A 22,178-nucleotide genomic window follows, 5' to 3' on the forward strand; every position below is an offset into this window, starting at 1 on the left:
GCCTTATAAATATTGATTTTATAGAAAGGACCAATTCAAAATTGGTCAGATGCCACACGCTAGAAGCTTCCAGAACCACAATGATGGAAAGAAAAAAAGAAAACAAAAAACAGAGAGAACAAACAAAAATACCCCAGACCAAAATGCCTGAAAAATCAAGGTCCTGGTTGACCAAAGGATTCTTAAAGAAACATGTGGCTGGGGTGAGGAGACCCCAATGCCTGAACAAGAGCCCAGAGTGGAAGGAAAAACAACCCAGAAATGCAAATCCGAAGTCCCTGCCCACGGGGCCCCCCCACGCTGTCAAAAGCGAGGCAAAGGGCTTCACAGCTTTATGGGGGTGGGGTTGATGGCAGTAGCTTAAATAATAACGGGAGGAGGAGGATTTTTATACTTCAGCTTTTTTTTTCTGCCCCCCTCTTCCTCCACGCGGAAGAGGAGAGACTGGTAGCTTGAGGTTAAGGAGAAAATAGTATTTCCCCCCCACTTCTTTAATAGGCAAACCATCTAGAAATGGACTGTCATAAAAAAAATGCCAGATCCCACCTGTGACCTGACAGCCCCCAATTCCTAGAGAGGTGAGAGCTGTGGTGTGGCAGGTTAGGAGAGGTGCCAACCTTGGGCGATGTGGCTTCTTGGGAAATAACAGCTCCAGCGAGAAAGAATTGGGGCAAGGGAGAGGATGGGGGCCACAATGGGGGGACCCTTAAGTGGTACCAAAATTAGCTGCCGTCTGCTCCCTGCTGGTGGGTCCTTGGGGTGGAAAGCATGGCAGGGAGGGGGTTGGGGCTGAATGGAGAAGAAAGTGAGATGCTGATAAAAAAAAAAAAAAAAAAAAACACCCTTCTCAGAGGGTCCACGGCCCTGGTTCTGAAGAGTAGAAAATCAACAGGATCAAGCAGAGTGCTTTCCTGGGTCACCCCTGCTGAACCCCAGCTCAGTTCCGGTGAGGGATCAATGCTGCCTGGAGTAGGGGAATGGGCAGGCGGCCCAGTCCGGACCCTCGGCTCCCGGGGGAGAGGGGAGGGGTGGGCGTGGTGGGCTCTCCCCTCCCCTCCCCCGGCTTCACCTCCCCTCCTCCCGGCCGGCCCGGCCCCCGCCTGGCCCATTGCAGGGCAGCACCCAGTTGTTATCGTGGAGGCCCAGGCGGCAGCCGGGAGTCTCGCGGTCGGCTCGGCGGCAGCACATCCAGTAGGAACGTCCGTAAGGCAGGTCATGGTGGTAGGGCTTGGGGTGCCAGCGGCAGAGCGACACGTCTCCCTTCTCGTATCTCTTGCGGCACTGTTTGCACGGATCATCGCGGTAGAGCGGGTCTCGGCTCCAGCGCGAGTCTGTGGCCCGCACGCCAAACGCCTCGATGATGCCCTTGAAGTGGTGGCAGGTGCACTTGAGGGCGGCCAGCGCGCGCGTGGGCAGGAAGCTGAAGATCTTGACCAGCACGTGCTCGGGCAGCAGCAGCATGTACTGTCGCGGCTCCAGCAGCCGCTGAATCTTGAAGCGGATCTCTAGGAAGTCGTGCGACACGTGCCGGTACAAGCGGCACAGGGAGGTGTCCGCCGTGCCCTCGGCATCGTCTGGGCCGGGCGCAGTGGCCGGGGAGTCGGCCGGGGGTGGCTCTGGGGGCCCGTCCTGCCCGCGGTTCTGGAGAAAGAAGAGCTGGCCCGGAGGCGGCGGTTCCTCCGGGCTGACCGTCAGGCACACAGTCTCCTCCTTCACGTTCTTGGTGCCGTCCTTGCCAAAGAAGATGCACTCATCTACCACGCCCGTCACCACCACGTCCACGTGGAAGCCTGACGCTCCGCAGTCTCGGGCAGGGGGCGGAGGGGGCGCCGGGGGAGTGTCCTCAGGCCTGGTGGGTGCCGGGCTGTCACCCTCACTGGCCTCATCCGCCCTGGCCAGCAGGAACTCCACGTTGCTGGGGAGGGCATCCCGCGAGGGGCTGATGAGCTGGTATAAGTCACATGTGATCTTGTCCTTGGCTCGGGCCCCAGGACCTGGGCTGCCAGGGTAGGCACAACCAGGCCTGCCCCCGCCCCCACTGGGCAGGCCGCTGTCTGGTGCACGGGGCTCCCGGCCGTTGGAGATGCGGAAGGCGATGCGCACCTCCCCAGGGCCTGGCCCGGGCCGCTCTTCCTTGCGGAGGCCCTTGGTGGGAGGGCTGTCCCTCTGCGCTTCAAAGTGGGCCACGGCCTCGGCTACACGGCTGCAGTCCCCACCACCGGACCGCCGTTCAGATCCCACCCCCTTGGCCGGTCCACCTTGCTCGGTGGACACAAAGACTACAGGCGCTGGGGTGGTCGGTCGTGGGTAGCTCTGCAGGGCCAGGGCTGCCCGCTGTTCCACCAGGGCCACCATCTCGGCCACAGAGAGCAGGTCCACGTCCTCACCGGCTGAGGCGGGGCCCTCCTCAGCAGCAGGGGGGCCCTCCCGGCCCCCTGGGTCAGGAGGAGCCTTGGTGGGGTCAAGACAGCGCCTCCGCCGCTTGGCCTTGGAGCTATCGCTGCCCCAGTGCCCCTTGACCTTCATGGAGCTGGCCCGGCTGCCCCCACCACACTGGTGGGCCACAAAGAAGGCCACCTTCTCCTTTGTATTCCCGGGCTTGATGACATACCACGTGTCCAGGAGGACTCGACCCTCATCACCAGCAGCTGCTGCTGAGAGGAGCGGAGCCGGCTGGGAGGCAGGGACCTCAGTGGCCAAGGCGGGTGGTGTGTTCTCTGAGTGGGCAGGCCCATGGTCTGGCTCGGCCCCGCCACCAGGCTCAGGGCAGGCTGATGGCTTGAGGGCCGCAGAAGGCGGGCGTGGCTGGTTCTGTGAGTAGGTGCCAAAGGGCCGGGGGCACCATAGCTGGAAGGGCAGGAGGCTCCCGCGGTCCATGCTGGGGGATGATGGCAGACAGGCTGGGCTTCACTGCATCTCAGGACCTAGGTGGTGGTGGGAGGCTCCACATGCCACCTGGAGATAGGAAGAGGAGGTTGGGGAGCTAGGGGGACAGCCATTCTTCCCAGGACCACCCCAACCTCCACCTCTCCTTAGACCAAACCAGACCATCAAGAACTCTATTCCTGGCTGGGTGCGGTGGCTCACGCCTGTAATCCCAGCACTTTGGGAGGCTGAGGTGGGCAGATCACCTGAGGTCAGGAGTTTGAGACCAGCCTGGCCAACATGGTGAAACCCCATCTCTACTAAAAATACAAAAATGTGCTGGGCATGATGGTCCACGCCTGTAATCCAAGCTACTTGGGAGGCTGAGGCACGAGAATCGCTTGAACCTGGGAGGTGGAGGTTGCAGCGAGACTAGATGGCACCATTACACTCCAGCCTGGGCGACAAGAGCGAAACTCCGTCTCAAAAAAAAAAAAAAAAAAGAACTCTATTCCCACTGCCATGCTCAGGTGAGCAGACAGAGGTTGCAGAGGGGATGAGAGATGCCCTTTTAACTTGCAGAGTGGGACCCTAACTGGCAGCATGCTCCAACCCCATAGATCCTACCCCACTGTCCAACTGCCTTTGCCCACAATCCAGAGGCCTTTAAACTGCCATAACTTTTACACTTAAGTGAAAGGACCACTGACAGACAAGGTCCTTTTTCTATTTGCTCACTCAGTAGCTCGTTCCTGAAAAGACAGAAATTCCCAGCCCCACCCACAGCTATGGCTGCTTAAACCCACAGAGAGAGGAACGAAATGCGCTGGGATGGGGATGAAAATCTGAGGTCAGATTCAGACAAGCACTTAAGAAATCGGCTTTTCTTTTTTTTTCAGGTCGTGGGGCTTAATGAGAATTTATTAAAGCTGTGTGTCCTCAGTCAGAAAAATGCACACCCTTGCAAAGACAGTACAGGGGATTCCCTAAAGCACAGCCGTGGACCCGCGGAGTAAGAGGGCCTGTTCTAGAGCCTAGGAGGAGTTCCAGGCTGCAGGGAGCAATGATGGCACCACTGCACTCCAACCCGGGTGACAGAGTGAGACCCTCTAAAAAACAGAGAACAAAGCCGGGTGTGGTGGCTTGTGCCTGTAATCTTAGCACTTTGGGAGGCCGAGGTGGGCAGATTGCTTGAGCCCAGGAGTTTGAGACCAGCCTGGGCAAAATCCATCTCTACGAAAAAAGATACAAAAATTAGCCGAGTGGGGTGGGGCGCACCTGTAGTCCCAGCTACTTGGGAGGCTGAGGTGGGAGTATCGCTTGAGCCCAGGAGGTGGAGGCTGCAGTGAGCTGTGATGCTGTGATCATACCACTGCACTCCAGCCTGGGTGACTGAGAGAGAACCCATGTTGGGAAAAAAAAAAGAAAGAAAACACGAGGGGGCCTGTTCTAGCCTAGCTTTCTCCTCAAGCTGCACACAGATAAACAGAGGCTCAGAGTGGGGAAGGGTGACATAGCTAAGATTACAGCGGGTCCGGAGCAAAAAGAGGCTCTCAACTTGATTTCTGGACTCTTCAATTTAGGGCTCTGTTAATGACTATTTTATTTTGGAATGACTTGATGTGAATGACCTAATCTGGAGGCAATCTTGCACATGAGTCCGATATGATCACTTTCACTGCAGTTTGAACCTACTAAGTAATATATGCCTCAATCTTTCTCTGGCTCATCTCCCTCCAGACAGCTCAAAACCAAAATGACCCTTTAAACCTTGAAACTTCCACATGCCTACAGGCCAGAGAGGTCAGCAAACTATGGCCCAGAAGCCTAATCCAGCTCGCTGTCTTTGTAAATAAAGTTTTATTGAAACATGCTCATTTGTTTTATGGATGCTTTCATCTTCAACAGCAGATTCAACATCTTGAATAGCAGAACAAAGACCACATGGCCTGCAAAGCTTAAAATACCCATTATCTGGCTCTTTATGGAAAAAGTTTGCCAACTCCTGCAGTACAGACCATCCCTCTAAATTCAAGCAATTCCAGACCTGGCGCAGTGGCTCACACCTGTAATCCCAGCACTTTGGGAGGCCGAGGCAGGCGGATCATCTGATGTCAGGAATTCGAGATCAGCCTGGCTAACATGGCAAAACCCTGTCTCTACTAAAAATACAAAAATTAGCCAGGCGTGGTGGTGCGCGCCTGTAGTCCCATCTACTCAGGAGGCTGAGGCAGGAGAATAGCTTGAACCGGGAGGTGGAGGTTGCAGTGAACTGAGATCTTGCCATTGCACTCCAGCCTGGGCGACAAGAGCTAAACTCCATCTCAAAAAAAAAAAAAAGGAAAACAAAACAAAATCCAGACAGCCTCCAAGCACTCACAGGTACCAGTAAACACAGAGAATCCCCATGTCAAGAAATCTTTATCTCCACTCCATAATCCCCAATCCCACCTACCCCTCAAATACTTACAGTCCCTGCTGTAATCTCAGCTCAGCGTTAAAAATATCACTCCACAGCCTCCAAAACCTATAGATGGCTGTTTACCAACCACCAATTCACATACATGTTGAGTATCTCAAATCTGAAAATCCAAAATGCTCCCAAATTCAGAACTTTTTGAGTGCCAAGATGACACTGATAGGATATGCTCATTAGAGCATTTCAGATTTTTCAGACTTGGCATACTCAACTGATAAGTATAATGCAAATACTCAAAATCCGAAGAAATCCAAAATCCGAAACACTTTTGGTCCCAAAATTTTCGGGTAAGGGATACTTGACCTGTATAACCAACTGCCCAGGGAGGCAGACTAACACAGCAAAAGCCAGTCTCTACAGATGCCATCCTGCTACAACCTGGCCACCCCCTCAAGTCCCCTAATCAGTTCCAACCTTACCCCCAGCATCTCAATGTCCTCCCCCAAATATCGAAAAGCTTTCAAATACTACTTTAAACCACCGAACCTAAAAATATCCTCTCCAGCACTGAAGGGCCGAATCTCAGTCAATCTCTCACAGATCCCAACACGCAATTCCCCAAACTATGTCATAAACAACCACTCTCCCGGAATCCTATACTCCCCCCAACCCTCCTCCATTATCTCCCAATTCCACTAGAAGCCTCCAACAGCAGACGAACTCTTTGAAAACACAAAAGCTCCCTAACACTTTAAGATGAATCTTAAACCATAAAAATGTTTCACAAAGCCAAAAAAAAAAAAAAAAAAAAACCAAAGAAACCTCACAAATGTTACAATAGCAGACATGTGCTTACTGCACGCTCGCTGCGAGCTTACTAGGTACTGCGCTAACAATTCCTAATCCTCCTCGGTCCCTAGGAAGCAGGTAGTGTTATTAATGCCTAGTTCCCGATGAGACACAGGTGAAATCTCCTGTCCGGGTTAAGACAGGTAGGAAGTCAAGACGCGAGCCCAGACATTCCAGCTCCAGGACTGGTACTCTCGGGCTCTTTGCTTCTGTCTCTCCGGGAGCTCCCCAAATCCTATGCCCAACAAACACTCCAAAACACAAAGGGAACCCGATCCCGAAAACACAACCGAACCTTCCGCATTACAAACGAACCCAAACTCCAAGGTGCCCCTTAAGCGCAAGAGAACCCCAAAAGTATCCCCTAAACCCACGTTAAAACTTCCCCAAGCCCCAGAACATTTTGCAAATGGAAAAGGAACCCCCAAAACTTGTAACCGCCCCCCCAAAGAAACCTTCCAAACCCCTCAGGTGACCCTCGAAACCTACACACGCCCCCAAAGAGCCCTCACCCGCAGCCCCCCCAGGCGGCGGGAGGAGGCTGCAGCCCACACGCATGCGCACGAAAGGTAAAAGGGCCCGCCCCCTCGCTCCTTCCCTCCGGCCACCGCGCGGGCAGACTAGCAACTAGCTTCCCTCCGCCCCTTTGTTGACAGACGCGCGCGTGACGCTCTCAGCCAATGAGCGGCCGCCATTCGGGGCCGTGCCCATATAAGGCAGGCCTTGGCGAAGGGGCCCAACTTCGAAATAGGGAGGAGTAGGCGAGAGGTGACGGGAGTGGGTGGTGGGGTAGACACAGCCGGATGCAAGGGAGCGTGGAACAACTCCCAACGTCCAGCTAAACGGAACAAGGTCAGGGCAAAGGCCACGACACTCCAGGGGAGGCTTATTACACCACGTTCCCTCGAACAGAAGCCCTGATTGACGCTTGAGACTTAAAGGGCCAGGCAGCCCGGGGATTAAGAACACCAAGGCGGAAGGAAGCTGGCGGAGAGATCAGAGTATCCAGCTTTGGTTGGGAACTATGGGGGCGGGGGGCGCGCTGAGGATTCCCGCGGGGGGAATTGGGCATCGGGATAACCCCACCCTGAAAAACAAATGGACAGAACCCTACGAAGGTTCCCACGGCAACTGAAAACAAGCCTCTAGGCCTGGCGTTCAAGGCTCAAGCCGTGTAGCCATTCGGAGCTGCCAGTTCAGCCTTTCCAAACAGGCGCCCCATACCTGCCTCTGTACAAAAGAGCAGCCAGAAAAGTCCTGTTAAAGCACAGTCCTATAAACCTGAACCCGTCCCTATCCTGGTGAGAACCTGCCATGGCTCCCCAGTGCCCTCTGGAAAACACCCAGGTACCCCACCTGTCCAGTCGCATCCCTCCCCACTCCTCCGCCCCGCAGGCAATACCCCAGTGCACCCTGGTGGGCACCTGATCTGGCATACATAGAATACTCAGGACCCATCTGATCCCCGGTAGGAGTGATCGTCTCCACGGTATGGATGAAGAAACTGACGCAGGGCAGGTCTCCTGACCACAAGGTCACACAGAGCTGGAGTGTGAGCTGGAGCAGGGATATGAAGCCAGGGAATCTGATTTCCTAGTCACTGTGCCCTACTGTTTCACTATATATTCCCTGGGGTTTCAGCTCGACTACCCCTCCTCTAAGAAGCTGACACCCCCAATCCCCCTAGGCCAGGTCAGGCTTCACCCAGGGCGTCCATGCGGTGGGCTCATTGCTATCTATTCCTCAAAGTTACCGGGCTCTTGCCTTCCCTGGTCTCTGCATTTGCTGTTCCCACCAACTGCAATACATTCCCCCTCTGCAAGGCTCAATTCCTTACTTCATTCAGGTCTGTGTTCAAATGCAGTTTTATTAGAGAGGCCTTCTCCAACTCCCTTCCTGGAAATCACCCACCTGCCCAGAGGGGACCTCTGGGTTCCCTCTTCCCTGCCTACTCTGGGTCATCATTGTCTGGGGTGGGTCTCTCTCCAGGCCTGAGACAGGATCTTCTAACTCCCCCACACTGAGCCCAGCATAAGGCCCTACACTAGGTCAGCCTTCAGCAACTACTCCATGAAAATCTATTCATTGTAAAACATTGGGAAGCAAAAATATGGAAAATCAAAAGATGGCAAAAAACTGGCTGGGAAAACACGAACCAAGAGACAAGTAGAGAAGTAACATTACCCCTTAAAAAAAAAAAAAAAAAAAAAAAAAAAAAAAAAACTTGGCCAGGCACGGTGGCTCACACCTGTAATCCCAGCACTTTGGGAGGCAGAGGGGGGAAGATCCCTTGAGCTCAGGAATCTGCGACCAGCCTGGGCAACATGGTGAAACCCCATCGCTACAAAAAATACACAAATTAGCAGGGTGTGGTGGCACGTGCCTATAGTCCCAAGTACTCAGGAGGCTGAGGTGGGAGGATTGCTTGAGCCCAGGAGGCAGAGGCTGCAGTGAGCTCAGATCGGGCCACTGCACTCCACTCTGGGTGACAGCACGAGACTGTCTTAAATTAAATTAAAAATAAATTAATTAAATAAATAAAAAATAAATAAACTGACAAAAGCAATGGATGATGACAAAACAAAATGACCAATTATTTACTTCTCTACATGAGTCCCTAGGGCTGGGGGAGGGAGGTGGAAGTGACCCATTATACACAAAAGTTCTCAACATACATGATCCAAATACTATGACTTCCAAATAGATAAAGCAAAAAACGACCATCTCTACACATGACAGCCATAAACTTACAAATGACAAGGGAAAGTTTGTTAAATCCACAATTGATATGGGAAAACTTAACATATTTCTAAGAAAAGACTGCTTGGGAAAATTAGTAAGGACCTGAACCACGCAATCTACACCCTTGGTTGAATGCCCCCAACAATTAAATAATCCACATATTTACATCCCTAGCATACATACATGGTGCATTTGCAAAAACTTGTCTCTGACATTCACTGTGGTCCTGCATGCTGGCCATTGTTGGGTGCTGGAACACACAGGTGACACTGAGCTCCCCAGGAATGGCTCATGGGAAATGGGTCAGACATCCAAACAAACAGTCAGAACCAACATGAATATATTAGAAAATGATAATCACAACAGCAGTCAATACTCGAGCACTCTACAAATATGAACTTGTTTGATTCTTCTATCTCCTATTTTTAATTTCGTGTTGAAGATAAGGAAACTGAGGCAGAGAATGGCTAAGTAATTGCCCTCATTTATAGCTTTGTGGCAGAACTCTGTTTTTGTGAGTGTGTGTTTTGTTTTTTGTTGTTTTCTGAGATGGTCTCACTGTCACCCAGGCTGGAGTGCAATCTTGCCTCAACGCAGCCTCAATCTCCTGGGCTCAAGTGATCCTCCCATCTCAGCTGCCTTCTTTTTTTTTTTTTTTTTTTAAGACGGAGTCTTGCTCTGTTGCCCAGGCTGGAGTGTAATGGTGGGATCTCGGCTCACTGCAATCACTGCAACCTCTGCCTCCCAGTTCAAGCGATTTGCTTGCCTAAGCCTCCCAAGTAGCTGGGACTACAGGTGTGCGCCACCATGTCCAGATAATTTTTTCATTTTTAGTAGAGATGGAGTTTCACCATGTTGGCCAGACTGATCTCGAACTCCTGACCTCAGGTGATCCACCCCACCTTGGCCTCCCAAAGTGTTGAGATTACAGGGGTGAGCCACTGCACCTGGCCTAATATTTGTATTTTTAGTAGAGACAGGGTTTCACCATGTTGATCAGGCTGGTCTTGAACTCCTTACCTCAAGTGATCCACCCGCCTCAGCCTCCCAAAGTGCTAGGATTACAGGTGTGAGCCACTGCGCCCAGCCTATCCCAGCCTTTTGAGGAGCTGAAACCACAGGTGTATACCACCACGCCCAGCTAATTTTTACATTTTTTTGTACTGATGAGGTCTCACTATGTTGCCTAGGCCAGTCTTGAACTCTTGAACTCAAGCAATCCTCCACCTTGGCCTCCCCAAGTGCTCGGACTACAGGCAGGAGCAACCACACCAAGTCAGAACTTAGAATCAAAGATCAGCTGACTCCAGAGCTCAAGGTCTAAACTACAATATAAACATCATCCTGGCTGGGCGCAGTGGCTCACACCTGTAATGTGGTGGCAGGCTCCTGTAATGCCAGCTGCTCAGGAGCTTGAGGCAGGAGAACCGGAGAATTGCTTGAACCCAGGAGGCGTGGCTGCAATGAGCCGAGATTGCACCACTGCACTCCAGCCTGGGTGACAGAGCAAGACTCTCAGCCAAAAAAAAAAAAAAGAAGAAGAAGTGAAGGGGGGAAAAAAACAACAGAATAAACCAAACAAATAAGGAAAAATAGGCCAGGTGTGGTGGCTCGCGCCTGTAATCCCAGCACTTTGGGAAGCCGAGGCAGACAGATCGCTTAAGCCAATGAATTTGAGACCAGCCTGGGCAACATGGCAAAACCCTGTCTCTACTAAAAATACAAAAATTAGCCAGCATGTGCCTGCAGTCACAGCTACTCGGGAGGCTGAAGTGGGAGGATCGCTTGAGCCCGGAAGTGGACGGTGCAGTGAGCTGAGATTGTGCCACTGCACTCCAGCCTGGGTGACAAAGCGAGACCCTGGCTCAAAAACACCAAAACAGAAAGAAAGAATGGAAAAATAATGATAAATGGTAAAGCGTAGATGTCTGACCCCACCCCACTTCCCCATCCCCACCCCTAGTCAGATGACCCCGCTCCCCATCACAGGGCCAGGGTCACACCCAGCACAAGGCACTTGCCCAGTTACATGGGAATTGGTGGCAGGACACCAGGGTTTCATTCCTGGTCCTGTTCCTTTTTTTTTTTTTTGACAGGGTCTTGTTCTGTCACCCAGGCTGGAGTGCAGTGGCACGATCTCGGCTCACTCGAACCTCTGCCTCGTGGGTTCAAGCAATTCTCCTGCCTCAGCCTCCCAAGTAGCTGGGACTACAGGTGCCCGCCACCACACCCGGCTAATTATTTATATTTTTAGTAGAGTTTCACCATGTTAGCCAGGATGGTCTCGGTCTCCTGACCTCGTGATCCACCCAAAGTGCTGGGATTATAGGCGTGAGCCACCACGCCCGGCACCACCCCACCCTTTTTTTTTTCTTTTTTTGAGATGGAGTCATGCTGTTGCCCAAGCTGGAGTGCAGTAACACGATCTCGTCTCACTGTAACCTCCACCTCCCCTGCCTCAGCCTCCTGAGTAGCTGGGATTATAGGCACCTGCCACCATGCCCGGCTAATTTTCGTATTTTTAGTAGAGACAGGGTTTCACCATGTTGGCCAGGCTGGTCTTGAACTCCTGATCTCAGATGATCCACCCACTTCCCGTAGTGCTGGGATTACAGGCATGATGCACCGCGCCCGGTCCCTGTTCCTTCTATGCCCTACCCTGCTGCTCCTTTTTCCAGAATCCTGACTCATCCATACCTCACCCATGGCTTTTTGGCCTTAGAGTCCACTGGGTCCCCTCCCTTTTAAGTTTTCCTTTCTGACTAATGCTCCCTGAAGGCAGGAATCATCCAAGCCCTGAGATCCTGGAAGCAGACAGGAACCAGACAGGGCCTGCTGGATCCCAGCTTTCCCACCTCTGGCAGTATGACCTCAGGCAGGTTTCTCAGCCCCATATGCCTCAGTTTCCCCCACTGTAAAATGGCAATAATGACAGCATCCACCCATGGGCTGGCTGACCATCCGCTGAAACAAACCCAGCAGAGCACCTGGTACCAGTTTGGCACTGAGGCGTAGCTCACACCTGTAATCCCAGCACTTTGGGAGGCCCAGGCAGACGGATCACAAGGTCAGGAGATCGAGACCATCCTGGCTAACACGGTGAAACCCTGTTTCTACTAAAAATACAAAAAATTAGCTGGGTGTGGTGGCGGGTGCCTGTAGTCCCAGCTACTCAGGAGGCTGAGGCAGGAGAATGGCGTGAACCCGGGAGGCGGAGCTTGCAGTGGGCCGAGATTGCGCCACTGCACTCCAGCCTGGGCGACAGAGCCAGACTCCGTCTCAAAAAAAAAAAAAAGTGGGCTGGGTGTGATGACTCATGCTTGTAATCCCAGCACCTTGGGAGGCTGAAGCGGGCACTTGAGGTCAGGATGAGACCAGCCTGGCCAACATAGTGACACCTTGTCTCTACTAAAAATACAAAAAATTAGTTGGGCATAGTGACAGGCGCCTATAATCCCTGCTACTCGGGAGGCAAAGGCAGGAGAATCGCTTGAACCTGGGAGGTGGAGGTTGCAGTGAGCTGAGATTGTGCCACTGCACTCTAGACTGGGCTACAGAGGGAGACTCCATCTCAAAAAAATAAATAATTAAACATAAAAATTGAAAGTGAAGGCTGTGGGTGGTGACTCATGCCTTAATCCCAGCACTTTGTGGGGCCAGGGCAGAAGGATCGCTTGAGCCTTGGAGATCAAGACCAGCCTGGGAAACAAAGTGAGACCACATCTCTAAAATAATTTTTTAAATTGGCTGAGCATGGTGGCATGAGCCTGTAGTTCCAGCTACTCGGGGAGGCTGAGACAGGAGAATCTGCTGGGCCCAGGAGTGTGAGGCTGCAGTGAGCTATGATCATGCCACTGCACTCCAGCCTGGGCAACAGAGGTGGGCCCTGTCTCTAAGTAAATAAATGAATGAAACACTTGTGGATTACTTAGGGAATGAACGCTAATTTTCCAGAGGAGGAAACTGACGTCCAACGGGATCAAATGACTTACCCTAGGTCACACAGCTGATGAGAGATGAAGCCAGGACTCAAAGCTGGGCACTCTGGCTTTTTCATTTTATTTTTGTTTTGTTTTGCTTTTTGTTTGAGATGATCTCACGCTGTCACCCAGGCTGGAGTGCAGTGGTTCTGTCACAGCTCAATGTAGCTTCAACCTCCTTGGCCGCCAAGCCCAACTAATTCTTCTTTTTTTTTCTTAGACGCAGTCTCACTCTGTCACCCAGGCTAGAGTGCAGTGGCATGATCTCAGCTCACTGCAACCTCTGCCTCCCAGGTTCAAGCAATTCTTCTGCTTCAGCCTCCCGAGTAGCTGGGACTACAGGCGTGCGCCACCACGCCCAGCTAATTTTTGTATTTTTAGTAGAGACAGGGTTTCACCATGTTGGCCAGGCTGGTCTTGAACTTCTGATCTCAGGAGTTCAAGAAAAAAAAAGAAAACTTGTGCTTTTAGGAGTAAGACAGCTTTACCATAGCAGTTAGAAATACATCATTAAACGTGGTAAAAAATACAATTTTTTTCTTCGTTTCCTAGTACATGTCACAGGTTTTGAAATAAAGATGGTAAAAATACCATTTTGTATGAGTAAGCTTCAGACAAGCACAGGCTGAAAACAAATTTAAGATTTCAAGAAAAGGCAAAATAACTTGGAAAGCAGACAAATGCTCTAAGACAAATAAATGAAGGCAACGGAAAACAAAAAAGTGTCAGATCACCCCAGGGTGGCCAGATGTGACACATAGGATCAGGGACAAGTGAGAGACTGGCAACTTTTCCCCAAACCAATAGGTTTTCAGATAATTCAATGAGGGCTGGAGACAGAATGTTAAAAAATCCATGAAAGCAGTGACAAGCAGGCCAAGCTGGCATAAGGGGCTGAAAATGAATTGGGAATAGAGAAACCCAAACTTGAAAATGAGCACAAATGCTCGCATACTTGCAGAACTGCCCTACCATTATGACAACAGCAAGTTCCCCAATGGCAGGGTCGAGTCTGCACCCAATACAGGCACTGGCACGTGGTAAGTGCTCTATTAACACTTGTGGGCTGGGCTCTGTGGCTCATGCCTGTAATCCCAGCACTTTGGGAGGCCGAAGTGGGAGGATCACTTGAGTCCAGCAGTTTGAGAGCAGCCTGGGCAATATATCAAGACCCTGTCTCTACAAAAAAAAATTTCTTATTTTTTCTGTTCGAGACGGAGGCTTGCTCGTTACCCAGGCTGGAGTGCAGTGGTGCAATCTCAGCTCACTGCAACCTCCGCCTCCTGGGGTTCAAGTGATTCTTGTGCCTCAGCCTCCCGAGTAGCTGGGACTACAAGCACACGCCACCACGCCTGGCTAATTTGTATTTTTAGTAGAGATGGGGTTTCACCGTGTTGGCCAGGCTGGTCACAAGCTCCTGACCTCAAGAGATCTGCCCATGTAGGCCTCCCAAAGTGCTGGGATTACAGGCATGAGGCCACTGTGCCCCATCAACAACAAAAATTTTTTTTTAATTAGCTGGGCATGGTGGCAAGCACCTGCAGTCCCAGATACTCTGGAGGCTGAAGCAGGAGGATCACTTGAGGCCAGGAGGTTGAGGCTGCAGTAAGCTGTGACTGCACCACTGTACTCCAGCCTGGGCAACAGAGACAGGCCCTGTCTCTAAATAAATAAATAGGCTGTGGTGGCTCAACCCTGTAATTCTAGCACTTTGGAAGGCTGAAGTGGGTAGATCACTTGAGCTCAGGAGATCGAGACCAGCCTTGGCAACATGTATTATTCATCTCTACAAAAATTACAAAAATTAGCCAGGTGTGGTGGCATGCCCCTGTAGTCCCAGCTATTTTGGAGGCTGAGGTGAGAGGATGGCGTAAGATCAGGAGGTGGAAGTCACAGTGAGCCAAGACAGTGCCACTGCATTCCAGCCCGGGCAACAGAGCCAGACCCTGTCTCAAAAAATAAATGAACAAATAAATAAATAACTAAAACACTTGTGGGCCAGGTGCGGTGGCTCACGCCTGTAATCCCAGCAGTTTGGGCAGGTCGACAGCTTGAGTCTCATTGTTCAGGACTAGCCTAGGCAACATGGCAAAACCCTGTCTCTACAAAAATTTTTTTAAAAATTAGCCGGGCATGGTGGTGTGTGCCTGCAGTCCCAGCTACTTGGAAGGCTGAGGTGGGAGGATGGCTTGAGCCCGGGAGGTAGAGGTTGCAGGGAGCCGAGACTGTACCACTGCACTCCAACCTGGGCAATAGAGCCAGACTTTGTCTCAAAAATTTAAATAAAAATGAATAAATAAACAAACACATGGACTACTTAAGGAATGAACCCCATTTTCCAGATTCAAAGTTGGGCACTCTGACTCCAGAGTGCATTTTTCTCTCTGTTTTCTTTTTGTTTTGTTGTTGCTTTGATTTTTTTGTTTGTTTGTTTGAGATGGTCTCGCTCTATCACCCAGGCTATAGTGCAATGGGGCAATCAGAGCTCACTGCAGCTTCCACCTCCTGGGCCCAAGTGATCCTCCCGCCTCTACCTCCAGAGGTGCTGGGACTATAGGCTCATGCCACCAAGCCTGACTAATTTTTTAAAAAATTTATTTGAGGCTGGGTGCAGTGGCTCATGCCTGTAATTTCAACACTTTGGAAGGCCAAGACGGGCGGATCATTTGAGCATAGGAGTTCAAGACCAGCCTGGGCAACATGGTGAAAACCCATCTCTACAAAAAAGATACAAAAATTAGCTGTGTGTAGTGGCATGCAACTGTAGTCCCAGCTATACTCAGGAGGCTGAGGTGAGAGGATCACTTGAGCCCGGGAAGTTGAGGCTGCAGTGAGCTGAGATCACACCACTGCACTCCAGCCTAGGAGACAGAGCAAGACTCCATCTAACAACAACAACAAAAAAAATGGCTGGGCACGGTGGCTCACACCTGTAATTCTGGCACTTTGGAAGGTTGAGGCGGGTGGATCACTTGAGGCCAGGAGTTTGGCACCAGCCTGGCCAACACAACGAAATCTCGTCTCTACTAAAAATATAAAAATTAGCAGGGCATAGAGCTGTACACCTGTAATCCCAGCTACTTGGGAGGCTGAGGCAGGAGAATTGCTTGAACCCAAGAGGCGGAGTTTGCAGTGAGCCAAGATCATGCCACTGCACTCCAGCCTGGGCAACAAAACGAGACTGTCTAAAAAAAAAAAAAATTGTTTGTAGAGATGAATTTTCCGTGTGTTGCCCAGGCTGATTTCAAACTCCTGAGTTCCACTGATCCTGCCACCCTGTTAATCCCAGCCTCCCACCTTGGCCTCCCAAAGTGCTAAGATTATAAGCATGAGCCACCTTGCCCAGCCTCAGTACCTTTTCTTGAAAGAATAAAAATCATAGAAAGACCTCACACTTATTGAGAGCATAATACACCCCAGGCATTTTATATATGCCACCTCATCAGTTACCACGTCAACTCCTTACGAGAAGCTCAGAGTTTAAATGTGGTCCCATTTTTACATGAGAATACTGAGGCTGGCTGGGCACTGGGGCTCATGCCTGTAACTCCAGCACTTTGGGAGGCCTAGGCGGGTGGATCACTTGAGGTCAGGAGTTCAAGATCAGCCTGGGCAACGTGGTGAAACACTGACTCTACAAAAATTAGGCAGGTGTGGTGACACACGCTTGTAGTCCCAGCTACTCAGGAGGCTGAGGTGGGAGGATCCCTTGATCCTGGGAGGTGGAAGTTGCAGTGAGCCAAGATGATGCCCCTGCATGCCAGCCAGGGCAACAAAGTGAGACCCTGGTTCAAAACAAAAAAAAGGAAAAAAAAAAAGAGGTCGGAGAAGTGGCTCACGCCTGTAATCCCAACACTTAGGGAAGTCAAGGAGGGTGCATCACCTGAGGTCAGGAGTTCGAGACCAGCCTGGCCAAGATGGTGAAACCTCATCTCTACTAAAAATACAAAAATTAGCTGGGCGTGGTGACACAAGCCTGTAATCTCAGCTACGCAGGAGGCTGAGGCAGAAGACATCATTTGAACCTGGGAGGCGGAGATTGCAGTGAGCCAAGATCACACCACTGGCCTCCAGCCTGGACAAGAGTGAGACTCTGTCTCAAAAAAAAAAAAAAGGGGAAAAGAAAACTGAGGCCCAGAGTGGGAATGCAGCTTGGCCAAGGTTACACAGCAACAGAAGCAGGGTTTTGACCCTGGGCCTCTCTGAAGCCAGTGTTTTCAACCATAAGCTTACTATCACAGCCAATGAATTAAGCCCAGAAAGCTCACAATAAACCAAACTGTTTCAAGGTGAATTTACAAAGTTGTCAAACTGCCCAATGAGGCCTTAATGACCCAAAAGTTAAACGAACAAAAGCAAACTAACAACAACAACAAGAAAAACCTAGTTAGAAATATTTTCTCTTCACTGAAACACCTGGAGTAAGGCCAGAGTGGGTATTTGGCAGGGACAGGAATGGGAATGGGGACACACTGAGTTTCCTTGTTCTTTTTTTTTGAGACAGTCTCACTCTGTCGCCCAGGCTGGAGTGTAGTGGCACAATCTTGGCTCACTGCAACCTCCACCTCCTGGGTTCAAGAGATTCTCCTGCCTCAGCCTCCTGAGTAGCTGGGACTACAGGCGCCCGCCACCACGCCCAGCTAATAGAGATGGGGTTTTGCCATGTTGGCCAGGCTGGTCTTGATCAAACTCTTGGCCTCGGGCAATCTGCCCGCAATGGCCTCCCAAAGTGTTGGGATTACAGGCATGAGCCACCATGCCCAGCCCACAGATTGAGTTTGTAAGCACACTCTCCAGAAGTCGTAATTGGATTTAGGAGCTCAGAGGTGGAGGGCAGGGACATGGTGACAACATGAGAGAGAAAGGAGACAGCCTGACATCTTCCCTCTTGGTTCCTCTCTACTGCCTTCTCTTTCCCACTGACATTCAAAAACAACAACTCACACGTACTGAGCCCTTCCATAAGTATTGGAGTAAGGGCTCATAAAGTAAGTTCCACTATACTGCATTATCTTCCCGAAACTTCTCACCTTCCTAGGGTTACTGATCCCATTTTATAGGTGAGAAGAACCCAAAAGAAGAACCCTTGCCCAGGGCCAGGCGTGGTGGCTCATGCCTGCAATCCCAACACTTTTGGAGGTTGAAGCAGGAAGACCCCTTAAGCCTAGGAATTTGAGACCAGCCTGGGCAACAAAGTAAGACCCGTGTCTCTACAAAAATAAAAATAAAAAATTAGCCGTGTGTAATAAAAAATTAGTCCCAGCTACTTGGGAGGCTGAGGTGGGAGGATCGCCTGAGCCCAGGAGGTTGAGGCTGCAGTGAGTCATGATTGCGCCACTGCATTCCAGCCTGTCTGGGCAACAGAGCGAGACCCTGTCTTTAAAAAAATAAAAAGGCCGTGCGCGGTGGCTCACGCCTGTCATCCCAGCACTTTGGGACACTGGGGCGGGCAGATCACCTGAGGTCGGGAGTTCAAGACCTGTCTCTACTAAAAATACAAAATTAACCAGACGTGGTGGCGCATGCCTGCAATCTCAGCTACTCGGGAGGCTGAGGCGGAGAATTGCTTGAACCCGGGAGGTGGAGGTTGCGGTGAGCCGAGATTGCACCATTGCACTCCGCCTGGGCAACAAGAGCGAAACTCCGCCTCAAAAACAAAACAAAACAAAACAAAAAACCATAAAAATAAATATAGGGCCAGGCGCAATGGCTCACGCCTGTTAATCCCAACACTTTGGGAGGCCGAGGCGGGTGGATCACCTGAGGCCAGGAGTTCAAGACCAGCCTGACCAACATGCAGAAACCCTGTCTCTACTAAAACTACAAAAATTAGCCAGGGCGTGGTGGCACATGCTTGTAATCCCAACTACTCAGGAGGATGAGGCAGGAGAATCGCTTGAACCCAGGAGGCAGAGGCTACAGTTAGCCATACCACTGCACTCCAGCCTGGGTGACAGAGGGAGACTGTCTCTAAATAAATAAATAAAAATAAATAAAAGACTTGCCTAAGGTCATATAGCAAGTAAATGGCAGAACTAATATTCTAGACTGCTTTGTTCGCTGTCTCTACTCATCACATTGTATATTTCAGTATGGAGAGGGGACTAAATTATAGTGCTGAAAGCACAGATTCTGAGCCAGGCTGCCAAGATCGGAATCCTGAGTCTAGCAATTAATGCTGGATAGCCTTGGGAAAGTTGCTTAATTTCTCTGTACTTCTGCTTCCTTTCTGTAAAATGGAGAAAATAACAGCACCTACCCCTCAGGGGTGTTATCAGAATTAAATGAGTTAATGTGTACAAACAGCTAAGGACAGGGCCAGGCATTTTGTAAAACAATAAGTGTTAGCTGTAATCCACAGTGGGGAGCCCCTACATGCTTCTGAGCTGGGGTGTGTGCCCAGATCAGTGCCAGCTTTTGAGAAAACGCCTCTGGGACTGGACTGGAAAGGAGGAAATCCATTAGCACCTGTAACCCAGTCACATTCCGGGGACGGAGAACTTCCCACCAACAGCTCTGAGACTGAAACTTCACAGCCCAGCTCTCCCACTAATAGTAACGATTTTAATGACTCCCTTTAACCCTGTTCTCAGAGGCATGCTTGCTGTTCCCATACTACAGATAAGGGCACTGAGGCTCACAGATTTGTCCATGGCACAAAGGGGTGGAAGAATAGGGGATGTGAATGCTGTACTTCTCATAGGGATAAACCATTACACTCTTCTAAATTCCACCGGGGAAGTGAGGGTGCGAAAGCCTGTCTCGATGGCCCTTTCTGGCCGTATTATCCTACAGTTCTGTGCCTGTCCAGCTTACCGGGAGTCTCTGGCGGGACTAGGGAAATTATCACTACATCCAGGCCCCTAATTTCACGCTCCTTACTCCACCCTCGGTCCTGGAGCCTAAACCCACACTCTATCCTACCACTGATTTCTCCCTCCTACCTCCTCAACTTGCCTTCCTGCCCCCAATCCGATCCAGAGGCCCCAACCCATTGCGTCCACCGTTCGCCTGTCCCTTGGAGCTTCCAGACCCCCTCACTCATCCTAACCCTGATCCTCATACCCTCGCCGCAGGTTAACCCCCCATCGAAATCGACCCCTTCAGGGCCTCTACCTGGATGTCCAGCCCCGTCTCCAACTCGGGGCCCACTTCCCCAGCTCTGAGCCCCTTTACAATCAATTCCAAAGCTCCACTCCCACCCCACCTCCAAGACCCCTCCCCAAGCCACCATTCTTCTACTACTACCTCCGGCTCCCATTCCTCCCAGTCCTCTCCCCCAGGCAATCTCCCCTCACCCAGCCCCTTCTTTCGCCCCTGCCTCTTCCCCCTCGTCACCCGGTCCCGAACCCCCGTCCCGACTCTCCAGCGCCCCCGGCCCGCGCCTGGGCTCTCACCATCGCCGCGCGCTGCATCTCCCTCGGCTACGCGGGTTTCCCCAACTCGCTCCTCTCCAGCCTCCCCTTCCGGGTTCTCGTCCCGAAGCCCGCTGGGAATTGAAGTCCGGGCAGCCACGGACTACATCCCCCAGAAGGCAGCACGGTCAAGCTTGGAGGTGGGGTAGGAAGCAAATTAGGCGGGCGGAGGAAAAGAACGACTCGAACTCCCGGGAGACAAAGCCGGGGAGGACTTGGCAGCGCAAGCGCAGGGTGCTTCCCCGCTGGGCGCGCTGGGAGATGGAGTCTAGCCAGGAGGGTTCCATTTTTGCCCGAGGCCCTTGGGAAGGGAATTGAGAATATTGCAATAGGGTGTTGGTGAGGGGTGGAGAGTTGGGGAAGAGCAAATTTATTGATTCATTTGTGCCGATCAACACAATAGCTAACAGCTCCTTGTGCTTTTCCAAACTCCTTCCCATCCATCCCCTTCCTTTTTTTTTTTTTTTTTTGAGACGGAGTCTTGCTCTGTCACCCAGGCTGGAGTGCAGTGGCGCAATTTCGGCTCACTGCAACCTCCGCCTCCTGGGTTCAAGCGATTCTCCTGCCTGAGCCTCCCGAGTAGCTGGGATTACAGGAGCCCGCCACCACGCCCGGCCAATTTTTGTATTTTTAGTAAAAACGGAGTTTCACCATGTTGGTCAGGTTGGTCTTGAACTCCTGACCTCATGATCCACCCGCCTCGGCCTCCCAAAGTGCTGGGATTACAGGCGTGAGCCACCGCGCCCGGCCCGTCCCCTCCTTTCTTACCTCCTGATTTACAAATGAGAAAATTAAGCCTTAGGAGGAAGGAAAGTCCCATACATTAGGAGTTAGTCCACATCATAGAATAGCAGCTCCACATCGCTCGAGCCCAGGAGTTCGAGGCAGTGAGCTAGTGTTACACCACCGCCCTCCATGCAGTTCAGCCTGGGCGACAGAATGAGACCCTGCTGCCTCTTAAAATAAAAGAAGGCCAGGCGCGGTGGCTCACGCCTGTAGTCACAGCACTTTGGGAGGCCGAGGCGGGCTGATCACAAGGTCAGGAGATCAAGACCATCCTGGTTAACACACTGAAACCCCATCTCTACTAAAAATACAAAAAATTAGCCGGGCTGGGTGGCGGGTGCCTGTAGTCCCAGCTACTCGGGAGGCTAAGGCAAGAGAATGGCGTGAACCCAGGAGGCGGAGCTTGCAGTGAGCCGAGATCGCGCCACTGCACTCCAGCCTGGGGGACAGAGCGAGATTCCGTCTCAAAAAAAAAAAAAAGAAGAAGAAGAAGAAGAAGAAGAAGAAGCTCCACGAGGGCAGAGATCTTTGTGTACCTTGTTCAAGCACCTAGAACAGCGTAAACATGTGTTCAGTAAATATTTATTGCATCGGAACTATATGCCAGACACCCTATAGACAACCCTGGTAGGAATTACAATCCCAAATTTATAAGGCAGAAAGAGATTAAGCCTCTTGTCGCTGGCAACACAGCCAAGAAAACGATTTGAACTGAAATGTATTGGATTTCAGGGTTTCTACTCTTGACTAGGTCGTTAGATCATCTCCCCTTAAGACGTATTTTCCAGGCTGGGTGCGGTGGCTCATGCTTATAATCTCAGCCGGGAGACTGGCTTTAGTCCAGGAGTTTAAGACCAAACTAGGCAGCAAAGTGAGACCCTCGTCTCTACCAAAAAAAAAAAAAAAAAAAAAAAAAAGCCCAAATCTTTTATTCTTTTTCTTTCTTTCTTTCTTTCTTTTTTTTTTTGAGACAGAGTCTTGCTCTGTCGCCCAGGCTGGAGTGCAGTGGCGATACCAGCTCATTCAACCTCCACCTCCCGGGTTCAAGTGATTCTCCTGCCTCAGCCTCTGGAGTAGTTGGGACTACAGGCGCGCCCCACCATGCCCGGCTAATTTTTGTAT

At 51.1% G+C, this 22,178-nt stretch overlaps 1 protein-coding gene across 3 annotated transcripts; it reads right to left on the minus strand.

Annotated features, from left to right (window-relative positions):
- Positions 1-2: 2 nt before the first annotated feature.
- Positions 3-20,348, minus strand: FBXO46 (F-box protein 46). Of its 3 annotated transcripts, XM_057300651.2 has the most exons (3): positions 20,253-20,338; positions 12,868-13,280; positions 3-2,955 (listed from the first exon to the last, which is right to left on the minus strand). In XM_057300651.2, exon 3 carries the CDS (start codon positions 2,875-2,877, stop codon positions 1,066-1,068), a length of 1,812 nt encoding a protein of 603 aa, XP_057156634.2. In that variant the 5' UTR covers positions 2,878-2,955; positions 12,868-13,280; positions 20,253-20,338; the 3' UTR covers positions 3-1,065. The 3 variants fall into 3 exon arrangements, with proteins under 3 accessions (XP_057156634.2, XP_003817553.2, XP_057156635.2); XM_003817505.5 differs by lacking the exon at positions 12,868-13,280 and having other exon boundaries at positions 20,253-20,348; XM_057300652.2 differs by lacking the exons at positions 12,868-13,280; positions 20,253-20,338 and adding an exon at positions 4,144-4,917.
- Between the last annotated feature and the right edge of the window lie 1,830 nt (positions 20,349-22,178).

The sequence above is a fragment of the Pan paniscus genome, chromosome 20 (assembly GCF_029289425.2).
Source record: "Pan paniscus chromosome 20, NHGRI_mPanPan1-v2.0_pri, whole genome shotgun sequence".
Lineage (NCBI taxonomy): Eukaryota > Metazoa > Chordata > Mammalia > Primates > Hominidae > Pan > Pan paniscus.